Source organism: Microcebus murinus, chromosome 1, assembly GCF_040939455.1.
Source record: "Microcebus murinus isolate Inina chromosome 1, M.murinus_Inina_mat1.0, whole genome shotgun sequence".
NCBI lineage: Eukaryota > Metazoa > Chordata > Mammalia > Primates > Cheirogaleidae > Microcebus > Microcebus murinus.
The window spans coordinates 136509811-136525832 of NC_134104.1; the positions used below are offsets into that span (position 1 = coordinate 136509811).

General features: G+C 38.4%; 1 protein-coding gene across 2 annotated transcripts in view; it reads left to right on the plus strand.

The window, feature by feature from the left end:
• Positions 1–12558, plus strand: part of ZCWPW2 (zinc finger CW-type and PWWP domain containing 2) — an 88517-nt gene extending 75959 nt beyond the window's left edge. For both annotated transcript variants that reach the window (XM_012786790.2, XM_076005905.1), the window contains one exon: positions 794–12558. In XM_012786790.2, coding sequence (XP_012642244.2) covers positions 794–955 — 162 coding nt within the window. In that variant the 3' untranslated portion in view covers positions 956–12558. The remainder of the gene's footprint in view (positions 1–793) is intronic.
• The last annotated feature ends 3464 nt before the right edge of the window (positions 12559–16022 follow it).

Here is a 16022-nt window from a genome sequence, read left to right on the forward strand (position 1 = left end):
TTCCTCAGTAGAGTCACCTTCCTATTTATGTTCTTCTTTAGCTAATATTAACAATGGATGACATGCTCTGACTTGGCAAGCGATGGGAAGAAATAAATTTTAGATTTTTATAAATCTACCTGAATAATTCACAAATTGAATAATCTGTATATAAATAAGACAGAGTTCACTGAATAATTATTTGTATTAGAGGTACATTTTTGGTGGATGAAAATACTTATATGAACTACATGTATATTCGTTTTTTCCATTCAATTACATGGGAAGTTAACCCTACCCTTAATGAACTTTGAAATTATAAATTCCGTACATGTGTGAGTCTATGTCTGTGTCTAAGTATGTGTGTGCATTGTTTTTACCAGTGTACTTTCCCACTAAGCTAGAAAAGACTATCATTATTTGTAAGTAATGCAAATGCTGTTGAGAAGATGACCACAGAAAATGTGACTAAAGCAGTTTTAGTCCCTATAGTCCCTATAACAATAATGTAAAAAATAAACCAAGGTAGAAAACTCACACAGAATTAAAATAATCGCATTTTTCCAAAGCATAAAATTAAAACTAAAACTGAATAATATTGAGGAATAAAAATGGACCTAAATAATAACTTATTCATATATAAACACATTTACCACATATTATACTATAAATGGTAATCATTATTTGAACACCAGAATAACAGAAAACTTTGTATAACTGATATGGCTTAAGGAATGACTGACTACTTTATGTTTTATTCAAATAATCAAGTAAATTTGAGATCACTTTGATTAATTATATGGTTGTTTTGCAGTTATCTAAATGCAACCCTGAAGCTCCTGCGAGCAGTCCATTTGAAAACCACTATGAAGAGGATTATCTTGTAATTGATGGTATAAAACTAAAAGCTGGAGAATGTATTGAGAATATAACTCACAAATTTAAAGAAATAGATGCTTTGATGTCTGAATTTTAAGGCATTATACATACTTTCAAAAGTTAGTTATGAAAACATTGGCATCTTCATATTTTCCCAAAGTCAAAAACTTAAAAATGTTTAGTAAAATAGTTGCACATTATACCAAAGCTGATATTTGTAATAACTATCAGCTTCACATTTTGAGAATGTCCATGGTTTTGGGAGCTAATCAATGGTATTTAAGTTAATGTTAAAAATTTAGAATCAAAAAAAACCCTTGATGTTTGTATTTATATATTTTTTCCTATTTTCCTGAATTTTAAAATATTAAATTTTATGGAATTTACCTCACAAACACAAGCTTTACAATGATTATTTAGGCCCTTTATTCAAAATAGCTAACTGTTAAAATGGCTGTCAAAACTATTATAATTCTTAAAGATAATTCATGTATAATATAGAGAATGTGTATTAGTAGTAGAATTAAACTTTTTACAAAATAAAAGAAAATTTTTTAAATATTTGTTTAATAGAGTTGAAACTTTTTTAAGAAACAAAAATGTCAGTTGCCTCATTATATGTGAAGCAATCATTTCAACCATGGTTCTCCAAACTGGCTGCTTAACAAAGTCCCTGGGAGACTATGGAAGATCAGAATGCTGGACCCTTCCCCACTGAATCAGTGTCTCTGGAAGTATCATCTTGAGGATGGGAAAATGTAATTAAAACTGTGTACAGAGAAGTTAAACATATTCACTATAAAATATCCAACAATATAGAAAAATTTAAAGTATGTCATTCCTCAGCTATTTCCATGAACCTTTTTAGTGAGTGTCCTTCTAGATCTTGTTCTATGTATATCATAGGTGGAGCATTGACTCCTCTGTCTAGTTCCAGCTCTGGCTTTCTCTATGCCTATCTCTGACTAGGGGGAAGTGCTGGAGGAAAGGGCATTCCACACACATAAAAACAAACGCAAAGCTTGAGGAGAGAAAAAAACATGAGAGCATCTGGATTTGCTCTTAGTTGAATTAGCTGGAGTGATGTGTGATGGTGAGAAGTTAAGGCGTAGCAGCTCGGGAGGGTGGTGTTCGTAGACCGAGGAGCTTACAATGTATTCCGAAAACTGTAGGGACTAATGGAACAGTTTTCATAGTGGAATCCTTTTTACATTTCAGGAAGATCATACCAGCTGCAGTATGGAAAATGAAGTGAGAGGGAGTAACCCTGGAGGCAGCAAACCAGTTAAGAGACTACTTCAGGAATTCTCTTGTGAGATCATGAGAGCCTAAATTATGGAAGTACTGCAGTGGACAGAAGTAGATAGATTCAGGCTAAATTTACATAAGTGGGTTATTAGGATTTGGAGATTGAATATAGGGGTGAGACAGAGGGAGGAATCAAGGACGACTCCAGGTTTCTGGTATTCACAATGCTATTCTCTGAAGTAGCAACACATGCAGATTAGATATGTAGGACACATATCACATCTGGGCCAAACTGCATCAGTTCAGCAGAGAGTCTATGCTATTCATGCTTTGACAAAGCCTGCATTTCAATACCAAAGTGACCAGTAATAGTTTCTCAACACATAATGTTTAAGTTCTAAGTCATATAAAACACTTGAAGCTCAGACTTTTGTAGGGGAGAAGGACATTATTCAAAAGCTTAAAATTTATACCTCCATCATATGCTGAAATAAAAAAAAAAAACAGCAAAGGCTAAGGCCTCCACCTTTTCTTATAGCTGTGTAATAACCACAGCATTTCAGAAAACCCTTCTTCTTTTTCTTGGCAGTATAGTTTTATATTCACAGCATACAAGATGTCTCAAGAACTAATTGATCAAGCTTTTGTCACTGCTTAAAATCAAATATAAAATTTACTAAAATTGTATTTGAAAGACTTAATCCACAATTCAAGTGTTTGATATACACCCCCATCTAGTAGATCAATTAGATCACTTGCAGCTAATTCCTTTTGGTGGAATAGTCAGTACTTATCAAGGTCAGATTTTTTAGACAAGATGCTAAAATTTCCAGACTGAATTTATCTCTGCTATGATTTGACTTATAGAAGTCTAGAATTTCCACTGAAGTCTTTGTGCACAGGAGCAGCTGAGAATGATTCTGAGAATAAACATTTGAGTTGGCTTTGTCTGCAAAGGACACTGAGTTTCTAAGAAAAATTTTGGAAGAAACTATTTACTTTTAAATGCATATGTTAATAGCAATGTACTACAAGGAAAAGATATGCTCAGAAGAAAAAAGAAAAAAGGCCAGTTTGCAGGTAGATTTTAGAGAGTTTATCAAGAGCCCAGAAGTTACTGGGTTAGAAAATAAAATTGTTTCTTATCTTCAAACTCTCCAGCTAGAAAAAGATTCTCAAGTTAAGACACAGCCTGAGGACAAAACTCTAGTCAAGGGCACAGTTATTAAATTACAGAGAGAGACAAAGACCAAATCCAGGTGGCCTGCAGAAAAACATAGCCTCAGGGTAAAGACCCAATCAGGGGTTTGGCGATAGCATTGTAAAATATTACAAAGTGACTTTGAGTAGATCTTTCAGCTGGACAAAACCTCCTATAAAGCTTCAAAGCATGGTACTACAGCCCACCTGATGTGCTTTAAGTGCTAGTAATTAAATCTGGAGAGAGAAACAGGTCTCATAAAAACTGTGATTTGGATACATGGAATGAACTGGAATCAAATACATAGAAAACCCACTAAGTTGTAGAGAGAGTAATATTGCCTAAGTACTGCCAGCCTGAACTAAAAAAAGATGGAAGTGGTTTGAGAGGGAAAAAGGACCTCTGAGAGCCCCCCCCCCCCATTTATGTCAGGTGGAAACAAGCTTAGAAAACTTTTCGGCCACCAAAGAAAAGAAGTAAGTTTCAATATCCTCTTCAGAAGCAAGTGAAGAAGATGATGGACAAGGATGTCTTAGAGGATAGAGCCAGGAACTATAGATAACAGTGGACCAGGGATATTCCCCTCCTCCTACCCCACTCCACTACCTACCCTTCCATGGGTGAACAGAACCAAGAAACATTCTCTACTCCCATGGCAGAGGAACTTGGCTAATTTGCCTACAGGGATTTCAGAATTGCTAAGGACCAATCTTCCTCTTTTTGAATGGAGTTGTTTACTGTGTTTGTCCTGTCCCTGTTATACCATTGCATAGTGTGTAAGTTGGTGGGGAGCCAAAATTTGTCTTTTTAGTTCATTGGTCCCGTTGATATCTGGACCTGGTGTAGATATTGAAGTCCTAAATTTTGAGCCTGATGCCATGATTAAGTAAGACTTCTGGGTATCCTTTGATGGGGATGGGATGTTTTCCATTTTAGAGAAATGAGAATAATGTGGCCAAGAGGAATGAACTGTTTGATTGAATTATTGGCCCGAGTTCTTTGTGTTTTCATCTATTCCATCTTTGTCATGGCCCTATCATGGACAGAGTGTACTTCCTGATCCCTTTTAACCATGCACTGGGATTCTTGCTTTGATAAATGAAATGAGACAGAAGTGATGGTACCAATTCTGAGTCTAGGCCTTAAGAAACATTAGATGTCTCTGCTTTTCCTTATACCTCTGCCATTGCCTTGAGAAGAATATGACTCAGCAAGCCTTATGGTTTAGAGAAGATGAAAGACCATGGAGAAGACCTAGATCCAAAAACCTGCAGAATAAAGCAGAGCTGCCCTAGTCAACATTAGGACCATAGAATAAACGATTGTTGTTTTAAGCCACTGAGTTTGGGGGTGATTTATTACACAGCATTATTATGCCAATAATTAATACATACACTTGATTTCTTGGTCCCAGCAACAATTTTACAGACCAACTCTGATAGCAGCTTTTCATCTGTACTGGGCCCATGGGGTAGTCTCTCCGTAGGGTAGTAGTACTATCACAATGGTTCTGTTTCCTGGGTTAGACCCAGAGAGCTAGCCTGAGGCCTTCTGCCCAGTCACCTTGCCCAGCTCTGTCTGGATGTGGCCCAGACTGTCCCCTAAACTTTTGTGGCTCAGCCCATTCTCTGCCTAGCCCATCATGGTGAGTTTTATTATAAACTGCCTCATATTGCTTTATCAAGGAGGCAGCATAAGTGTAGATATTATAAATACATAGGACACTAACACAACCAAAGTATTACTAAATGTTCAACGAGTGGGCCATTTAAGTATTTTTAAATTCTATAATAATCATATAGAGTGAAAAGTGGAGATATGCCCATAATGGTGGAGTGTCTTATTTGGCACAGAAAAGTATGCATGTATTTCCTTCCTACTACCTTTACCCATGCCCTTTGATATTGTATCACAGGAAAATGAGTTGTAAAAACTGTTTGGATCCAAACTTAACCTATATACTTATCTAAGTCATATGACCAGTAAATGGAAGGGCCCAAATTTGAATACATTTCTGTTCCAGATCCCATGCCCTTGATTACCATCTATAATTCTTGATAAGTTTTTAACTATCTCAGTGGTAGAATGTTCATCTAGTTTCCTCATATGTAAAATTAAGAATAAAAAGCAGAGTGTTATGAAGAATAAAAGAAATGTTTTATGTGAAATTGGTTTATAAATCAATTTAATCTTCTATTTACTCTTTCTGAAGGGAACCAAGTATGTGTTTAAGTACATTGCAATTAATAATTACTGAGATAAAATGTAGGCATTTGAAATGATCACTTTTCTTACTAGTGTATTATTTGATCTACTAGTCATCGACATCAGAGTTCCTTTTTTCTTTTTTATGCAATTAATTTTTAGAAACCATTGTCAGCATTATGATTTTCTTTCTCATGGGTATGGTAACAGCAATGTCTATCTTTTTAGGTACATCCCACTGTTTAGTTTTAGAAATGTCCTTAAATCACCTTGCTTTCTTCACAGACATTTAGTTCTATAGAAAGGGAAAGGAAGGGAAAAGTCTTAATATTGATGAGTAGTAGCAGGGTTCTGTGTCATTTTGAATGCATTTCAGTAAATGCATGACTGTTTTTTTTACAGGGAACCCATGCTATTTTTAAGAGTGCCCTCCTCTGGCAATTCGGAATTTGGGCCCAGGCTCAAAAGATCTTTAGAAAGCCAGGAAGCTCACCCAAAATTTGATCAGCATTAGTCTATTTTATTGTTGATACTTCCTTATTATGACATGCAGTTAAATTGCATAAATTTTAAATTTTATAAAACAAACCCTTTCATTTTGTTGAGGGGAAGAACCAGGCAGGGGAGAAATGTGATTGTGGCCATATCCCTGCCTTCTGGAATTTACAATCTAGTGATGGAAGAATGTAAACAAACATAGTTTAGTTCACTAAATATGAAATGTCTGATTTTTAATCAAACGTGCAGTTTATTATAACTCAAACAAGAAGCAATGCAAATCAATATATGTCAAAATATGTCAATATATAATCAAAATATGTACCTAAATTATCGACATGGTTTTGCCATCTTAATGGTAGCTTGTTTATGTCAGCAGCAAGGAAACCTGGAGAGTGAGTGGTGATGAAATCACGAAAAGTGTTTTCTACAGCTTGCTGAGAACTGAATATTTTTCCTTTCAGGAATTGGTCCAAAGCCTGGAATAAGTGGTAGTCAGTTGGTGCAAGGTCTGTTGAATATGGTGGATGACAGAGAGCTTCCAAGTCCAGCTTCTGAGCAGCATTCTTTGTGCGACATGTGGTCAAGCATTGTCTTGCAAGAGGATTGGCCTGTCTCTACTGACCAATCTCAGCTGCATAATCATAAGCATCCTCATAATTTCATCCAGTTGGTTGCAGTAAACATCTGTCATTGTCAATTGAACAGGTTTCATGAAGCTGTAGTGGATAATGTCTCCCCAGCTCTGGACCACCAAACAGGCACCATTAGTTAGCTTTTTTTGATGAATATTTGGTTTGGGACAATGTTTTGGCACTTCATCCTTATCCAACCATTGTGCCAAACACTTGTGATTGTCAAAAAGAATCCATTTTTCATCACACATAACAATACAGCATAGAAATGTTTCGCCTTTATGTTGTGACAACAAAGAAAGTCAACCTTCCAGGCGATTTCTCTTCTGACATTCATTTAATTCATGTAGAAACCATCTATCCAACTTCTTTACCTTGCTTATTTGTTTCAAATGGTCCAATGTTGTTGGAATAGTAACATCAAACCTTGCTGCTAATTCAAACATGTAGGTTGAGATGGATTCACTTCCACTATAGCATTCAGCTCATCATTATCCACCTTGGTTTCAGGTCACCTATGTGGCTCATTTTCAAGATTAAAATCACCAGAATGAAACTTCTCAAACCATTGGTTACTGTGTTTTCATTAGCCACATCCTTCCCAAACAATTCATTGATATTTTGAGCTGTCTGTGCTGCATTGGTTCCACAACAGAACTCATATTAGAAAATAACATGAATGTTTGACTTATCCATCGTTTCACAAAAATTGCTTTAAAAAAAACTTTGACAGATAATTATAAGCCAAAATGTGTGTTTAAGAGACTGAGGATGTACCTTCACAATAAAAATAAAACAAGATATGTTGAAGTAAAATGTCAGAGATATCAACTGTCAAACTTAGTACTTAAAGAAATTGGACATTTCATACTTACTAATCTCAACGTAGAAACTGAATTTGAAAATTGAATATCTGAAACCAGAAGGGAGTTATCTTCCCAGAAAGCTAAGAGTCAGTAATTACAAAATTCCCTTAGTACAATTCCTTCAGGCTCAAGTATCCCTGCCAGAAGTGAGAAACCACGTCACAGATTCCAAGGTTAGCAGACAATTTTAGACTTGGGATGCCAACAACTGTTCATAGACAAAGTTAAGCCAAAGCTAGAACTTCCCTCCCATGATTCCTCTTGAATTGCAGAGAGGGCCAACGATAATGACACCTGGCATATCCCATTAGGTCTTGACTGGAGAGGACTTTCTGCTTCTATAGTACAATTGGATCAGATCCCAGGTACTCCCTACGATCACCACTCATTCCCCCTTTCCACTTCCTGCTTAGTTGCCTTTCTATAATCCACTGTCCCCTTTTCCTCCATAACTTTCATATTTTCATGACCACTCCTACTACTGTGGATAAAGCCAAGATGTAGAAGGGATAGAAGGGGAGGTTAGCCAAAGACACTCATCTTGGATGGTGGTTCCGTGTGAACAGTAAGCTTTTGGAACTCCTTCATGACAGGAAGGAGTGGGGAATGGTGGGTGAGTGAGGGAGCAAGGCTCTTTAGGGTAAGGGGCTGGACAGTCAGCCTCCAACTTCTGCCAACAGTCCTTCCTACCTCTCCCATGGATGCCTGGCCCAATCTCTCAGTAACAGCTGCTGCCAGGCACTGCCAGAACTGGAAATCACCATTAGTTACCTGATCTATGAAAGCCTGACTTTCTCCAAGCAATGAAAGATTAGGGTATCAATGTACAGCAATGTGTGAAAGGTGCAGATTATTTGGAAATTGAGGTCAAACCTTAAGAGGTAGAATGTGTTAAGTACTAGGGTAGAGATAAGAAACCAAAGGAGAGTGAGGTTAATTCTGACTGCAGGGACAACTTTATTGAGACATTTCATTTATTCCTTTATTAAATATTTTAGGCCTGGTTTGTGTGAGGCACAGGTAATATAATAATAGTGAACGAGATAGACATGACCTCCAACCTCCGGGAACTGACATTGACCTTGGGTGAGTTACTTTAGCCTCTCTGCCTTACTTTCCTTATCTGAAAATTAGGGTGAGGATGATGGTAATGATAATAATAATAATACTGATCTCATAGAGTAGTTGAACAGAATAAAATGGGTTAAGACACACAAAGCACCTAGCAAGGTGCCTGGCATGTTGTGTGTTATGTTACAATCATTACTACTTTTATGGTCTAGTTGGAGAGAGAAACCCATGATGCAAAGCCAGGTTATGAAGATAGACTAGTACGCTGGCTGAAGAAGATGAAAGTCACAGACTAAAACAAGGCCCAAAGACAAGAAAAGTAGAAATAGCAACTTATTAACCTGAGTAATAGGAGGGCAGACGGTGAAGGATGTGAAGAGAGGAATGTTGGGGGTTAAGGCTGGACCAGGCAGGGACCAGGGGCTTTGCTCAAGGAGGACCTTGTATATCACACCAAAAGGGCAGCACTTCTTTCAGCAGGAGAGCTAGGTTTTTCTGTAGAGAAGGTCAGTGACCACCAGAATGTCTAGGATTAAACAACCAAGGGTGCTGGGCATTGGTACTGGCTTGGAATCAGACCATTCTGCTATTGGCATGCATCAGGGGGCAGTGGGAAGATATTACTGTGCCACCCTGTGAACCCTGTGTCTGAGGAAATCCGTGCCCTGATGTTAGCTCAGATTGTCAGCTTCCACAGCAAGCGCCTTAGGGTTGCCAGCAGGCAGCCAGGGACTGGAAGGTTAGGTGTCTCCGTGAAGTCTTATTAAACTCTCTGCTGCCTGGGAATAATGCACCACAGCTGCAGAGTTTTAAATGGCAAAGGGTCTCTGGCTGTCAGAAAGGTTACAGGTAGATACTTTCATTTGTCCTCCATGAAAGCTTAATATCATTTTCTTCTGTTCAAGTCATCTTATAGACCTCATTACTTCAAGTTCATCGGGCAGCTAGAACAGCCTTTTTGATTTTACTGTGCTCTTAGAATCATGTTGGGAAAGAGCTAATGCATTTTTAACAAACTTCGGCAATTTAAAGCTCCTGGGTGCTATAGTGTATTCATACAATTGTTGCTAACTCTCTTAGAGCAGTATCTGTGTCAAGAGAGATTTCCACTATTAGTGTGAGTTTCTGGAGGTAGGGGCTACATGTCTTTCCATTTTGTGATCCCTATAGCATAGGGCCTTGCACATGTTTAAAACAGAGTTCTATTTTTATATTGATTTTAAACTTCCTGACATTCCAGCCTGTTCATAACATTTTCTGAAAAGTTCTGCACTCAAACACCTTTTTGTTTGAACCTAAAGTGGTGGTTGTTTTTTGCTTCTAACTCCTCCCAACATACCACGAAAAACACATGCTCTATCAGTTTCTATAATAGCACAGGGTATCTATCAAGCAACCATAAAATGCCAATAACAAACAAGAAAGCGCAATTTTTTTTTTTTTTTTAGTTTGGGAGTCTTCAAGGTTCAGCTGGCTTGGCTACTTCCAATAGATCTCACTGCTATCTGGTCAGCTGCATGTCTACTTAGGTGTGTGTCTCTATTGATCTTGCTAGGCTTACTCACATGTCTGAGGTCCAGCTAGTTATTGGATGATCTAGAGCAGTCTCAGGTGGCTAAATAGAGGCAACTTGACTGCTTCATGTACTACCTTTCATCTTCTAGCCTAAGCATGTTCTCGGGGAGACAGTGGAAGAACAGAGCAAAAACAATCCGCATCATGCAGTGTTTTCTTAGCTTCTGCTTGCATCACGTTTGCTAAAATCTCTTTGGCCAAATCAAGTCACATAGCTGTCCCCAGAGTCAGACAGGGAGGCACTGCCAAAGGACACGACTACAGGGATGGGCCTTAAATGCAGTCTATCTACATGTGCTCACTGAAAAAGAAGAGAAAATTTCAACAAGAAAATGAAAATCACCTGCATTCCTATGAACTACAGGTAAATCATTGCTGATATTTTAAAAATACTTAACAATCTTATTACTAAGTAAATACTGTGTGTACTTTTAAAAGCACATCTGAAATAATATCAATCACATAATTGTTTACATTGCTTTTTCCTCTTAAATATATTGTGAACATATTTCCATGATAAGATATAGTTCTACAATAGGATTTTTAATGATTGCCTAATATTTCATTGTATGTATATTCAAAAAACTGAAATACCCTCTTGACGGACATTTAATTTGTTTCCGTGTTTTCACAATTATAAGCCACTCTGCCATGAACATCCTTGTCATTCAATCTTTGTATACATTTGTATTTTTTTTTTCAAGTAATTTCTAGAAGAGTAATTGACGGGTCAGAGTGTCTGTACAGTTTCAAGGCTTTGTATGTCTACTGACTTATTTTCTTCCACCAGATGTGTATGTGCGTGTCTGTTTCTCTGTGAGACTGGGGTCTGGTTTTTAATTGAAATTGTTGCTTATAACAGTGTATTGGGTTAATCTCTTTCTTAAAAGAACATTGACTAAATGACTATGAATTGAGTAGTTTCTTTCCTAATTCCTTAAAGAGATATGAAAATTAGCATAGGCAGAAGACATAGGCCTGAACATGACTGAGATAAAAATAATAAAAATGGGCTTCAAGATGGCTGACTAGAGGCACTTGGAACTGGCATCCTCCACAAAGAAGGACCAAAGCAGAGACTGGATAATCACGTTTATGGAGCATCTAAGAGAATGCTGGAATTCGGTAGGGAGGTGACAGGGGACCTCTGAAGCATGGAACAAGAGGGAAGCAAAGCAGCCAACCTGGCTGGGATCAGCTCAGAGCCAGGAGGATCTCTGCTGTGCAGGGAAAAGGTGAGTGAGAGATCCCCAGTGGTGCACATTCCCACTGCAGACTCCTGTAATCCTAGCCACAGGAGAGCCCCTCAGCTCTCGCTGCCCTGAGACCAGTATAGGGAGTGTCTGGAGTTCATACAATGGCATGGTTCCACAGAGGGAGTTCATGCTGGGTCCCACAGACCCCTTGAGAACCAAACAGCTGCTGCAGCAAGGCCCCATTTTGAGAGCCCAGCTCCCACCAAACTATATCCTCCCTAGGACCCAACAGCCCCTGCATCTCCACATCCCTAGAGCCCTGCTGGCATCCTCCACATCTACCCAGAGGACTGCAACATCAAGAGGCCAGCTGGAACCAGAGATAAGGCTGGGTCCCTAGCACGTTAGCCCCTTCAGTGTCCTACACCCCAGGGAACAAATGGTAGATGAACAGCAAAGCTGCCTCTGGGACAAAGGGAGCCAAAGTGTGTGTAGTCCCAGGGCCTGAGAGCTGCCTGCCCTAGGCCAGAGCCACTGACAGCAACACCACCCCCTTCAGCAGGCCATCATTGTGCACCTGCATGTGCCTGGGGACTAGCCCACCTGGGTGGCATCTAGGGGCCTGAGGACGGCCCACCCCATGCATCACCACCACTGTGGGAGATCAAGCGTGCCATCCAAGGGCTGGAGGATCAACCCAGACTGCCTGCCACTGCTGGCCCCAGCACACACCATTGAGTGGCCTGCGGAAAAGCCTGCTCCATCTACAGCCACTGCCAGCAGCACCCATGTGCATTGGCTGGAGCCCTGGGTATTTACCTACCCTGACCACTACCACTGGTGCCCATACATGCTTTTCAGGGCCTGAGGACAGGCCCACCCTGCCCAGTGCTACTGCTGTCAGTGCCCCAGTGTACCAGCTGGGAGCTTGGAGATCAACCTACCCTGCCTGCCTCTGTTGGTGCCTGCACACATCATTGAAGGGCATGAGGAAAGGCTCACCCCATCCATTACCACCACTGTCAGTGCCCATGAAACCCAGGGGCCTGAGAATCATACAACCCTGCTCACCATCACCTGTACCCTCACATGCCTTCCGGCTGCCTGAGGATGAGCCCACCCTGCTCACTACCTCTACCTGCACGTGATGCCCAAATGTCTGAGGATAGACACACCCACCTAATGCTAGCACCTACATGTGCCTCCCAGGCATGGAGACTGGCCTCCCTAGCCTGCAGCCACTATAACCACCAGTACCCACCAACACATACCACCTGGGGTCCTGGAGACTGGCCCTCCCAACCTGTCCCTATCAGCACTGGTGCTCCATGTGTGCTGCTCAGGGTCCTGAGGGTTGGCCTGCTACTGCTACTGCCACCATTGACACCACACATGCCACCCAGGAGTCTGAGGACCCACTCAACCCCTAGCTCACTGATTCCACCACAGGCACTCAAGCAAGCTGCCTAGAGGCCCAAGGACCAACCCACTTAAATCTGCCACTAGCAGCACCCTTATATGCCACCCTGAGGTCTGAGAACTGGCACACCTTACCTGCTGATGCCCAAGGACCAGACTACTTGGCATCCTAGTCCCCATCAAATCCTTGCCACAGCTTCCATTAACAACCACAGGCTAAGCTACTGAAGAGCTGACAGACACCAATGTCACTGTTGACAGTCAAAGAAATCATGTGGAGACTACACTATTGCACCCACACAGAATCAAAGACAAAACACCCTACCAATCAACACTATAGATTTATCTATAGGAAAGACATTTCCTATGAAAACTAATCCATAATATTTGAGAAGCAACTGTTACACCAGATACACAAATATCAACATAAGCCCATATGAAGAAGAAATATGAAAGAGCGAGGAAATATGACACCTCTAAAAGAATACAATAATTCACTAACAATAGATCCCAATCAAGAAAAAAAAATCTATGAAATGTCTGAAAAAGAACTCAAAATAATGATACTAAAGGAACTCAGTGAGATATAAGAGAACACATATACACAATGCGAAGAAATCAGGAAAACAAGTCATGATCTGAATTAGAAATTCAACAAAGATATAGATATTACAAAAAATAATCAAACACAAATCTTGGAACTAAAAAATTCAATGAATGAGATAAAAACTACTAAGAATTTCAACAATAGACTGAGCAGAAGAATTTCTGAACTTGAAATCAAGTCTTTTGAAATAGTCAGATAAAAAAAGAAAAAAGAACTAAAATGAATGAAGAAAGCCCACATGACATATGGGACACAATAAAGTGATCAAATTTTTTAATTTTGAGAGTTCCATAAGGAGAGGACACGAACAAATAGAAAATCTATTGAATGAAGTAATAGTTGAAAAAGTCCCTAGTCTTGTAAGAGATATAGACGTCTAGATACAGGAAGCTGAAAATTTTCCAAATAGAGTCAACCCAAAATCGTCTGCTAAAAGGCCTTCTATAGTCAAACTCTCAAAAGTCAAAGACAAAGAGATCTAGAGGCATCCCACTATCAGACTTCAAAATATACTACAAAGCTATAGTAACCAAAACAGCATAGTACTGGCATAAAAACAGACACACAGACCAATGAAATATTAATAGAATAGAGAACCCGGAAATAAATCCATACATTTATAGTCAATTGATTTTCAATAGAGGCGCTAAGATCATTCAGTGGAGAAGGAACAGTTTCTTAAATAAATGGTGCTGGGAAAACTGTATATTCATATATAGAAAAATGAAACTAGACCCCTATCTCTCACTACATTCAAAAATCAAATCAAAATAGATTAAAGACTTAAACATTAGACCTGAAACTATACAACTACTGAGAGAAGGCATAGGGGAAACTCTTCAAAACATTAGATTTTATGGCTAAACCTCCAAAAGCACAGGCAACAAAAACAAAAATAGACAAATGGGACTATATTAAACTAAGAGGCTTTTGCATAGAAAGGAAACCATCAACAGAGTGAAGAGGCAACCTGTAGAATGGGAGAAAATGTTTGTAAACTATTCATTCAATAAGGGACTGATATCCAGAATATTAAGGAACTCAAGCAATTCAACAGCAAAATAATAATAATAATAACCTGATTAAAAAATAATCTGATTAAAAAGTGAGCAAAGAATCTGAATAGGTATTAATATTTCTCAAAAGAAGACACACAAATGGCCAAGTATATAAAAAATGCTCAACATCACTAATCATCAGGAAAATGCAAATTAAAATCATGATGAAATATCTCACCTCACATAAAATAGACAAAAAATAACAAATACAGGTGAGAATGCAGAGAAAGCAAATTATTAAACACTACTGGTGGGAATGTAAATTAGTACATATACATAGTACAGCCATTATGAAAAACAGTCTGGAAGTTTCTCAAAAACTAAAAATAGAACTGCCATGTGATCCTGCAATACTGCTACTGGGTATTTATCCAAAGGAAAGGAAATCATTATGTCAAAGGGTTACCTGCACTTGCATGTTTATTGCAGAACTATTCACACTATCAAAGATACAGAATCAACATAAGTGTCTATCAATGAGTGAATGGATGAAGAAAATGGTATAAATACACATCAGAATACTATCAAATCATAAATAAAAGAATGAAATCCTATCATTTACAACAACATTGGTGGAACCGGAGGTCATTATGTTAAGTGAAATAAGCCAGGCACAGAAAGACAAATATTGCATGTTCTCACTTGTATGTGGGAACTATAAAAAGTTGATCTTATAGAGGTGGAAAGTACAGTGATAGTCATCAGAGGCCGGAAAGGACTGGGAGGAGGAAGAGAGGTTGACTAGTGGTTACAAATATACTGTTAGATAGAAGGAATAAGTTCTAGTGTTCAATAGCACTGTAGAGTGACTATATTTAATAATTTATTATATATCTCAAAATAGCCAGAAGAGAAGATTTGAAATGTTCCTAACAAAAAGAATTGATAAATGTTTAAGGTGATAGATAACCTATACATCCTGATTTGATCATTACACATTGCATGTGTATATCAAAATATCACACGTACCCCATACATATGTATAATTACTATGTGTCAATAAAAATTAATTTAAAAAAATAAATTTGGGAGTCAACAGGGAAAATATAAAATTTTAAAAGAAACAATGTGTCACTGGATCTGAATGCTAACATTTTTTTTAGTCAATCACTATTGTGACAAATATTAGTGGAAAGTCATTAAGCAAGTAAATGTTTTGGTGGACTGAGAGAATTTGAGAATCGGCGAGGTTACATTCCAGTTAGGGCAGTTGGCAGGGAAGTCGAAGTGCTATTGAGCATGAGATCTGTTTCTATTGATTCTTTTTATTAAAGTGGTCATATGGCTTTCCTTCCTATAACCATGATCTGTGAATTTTTTGATATTAGATTACTCAGCTGACAAATAATTTCTAAAATCTACCTTTCTTAGATTAAATTGAAATTATTGGTGATGAGGGCATGAAAACTATTTTACTTTTTAACCATATATGTGTTTATTTTGTGTATTTGTAGTCTCTATTTATAATAGCTGCCTTCTAGACAATTGTTTTTGCCCCAGCCCCTGCATAAAGTATTTAAATTCACTCAAAACCATTACTGCTCATAATTTTTACCTTAAACATAATGGATTATGAATATGTTTA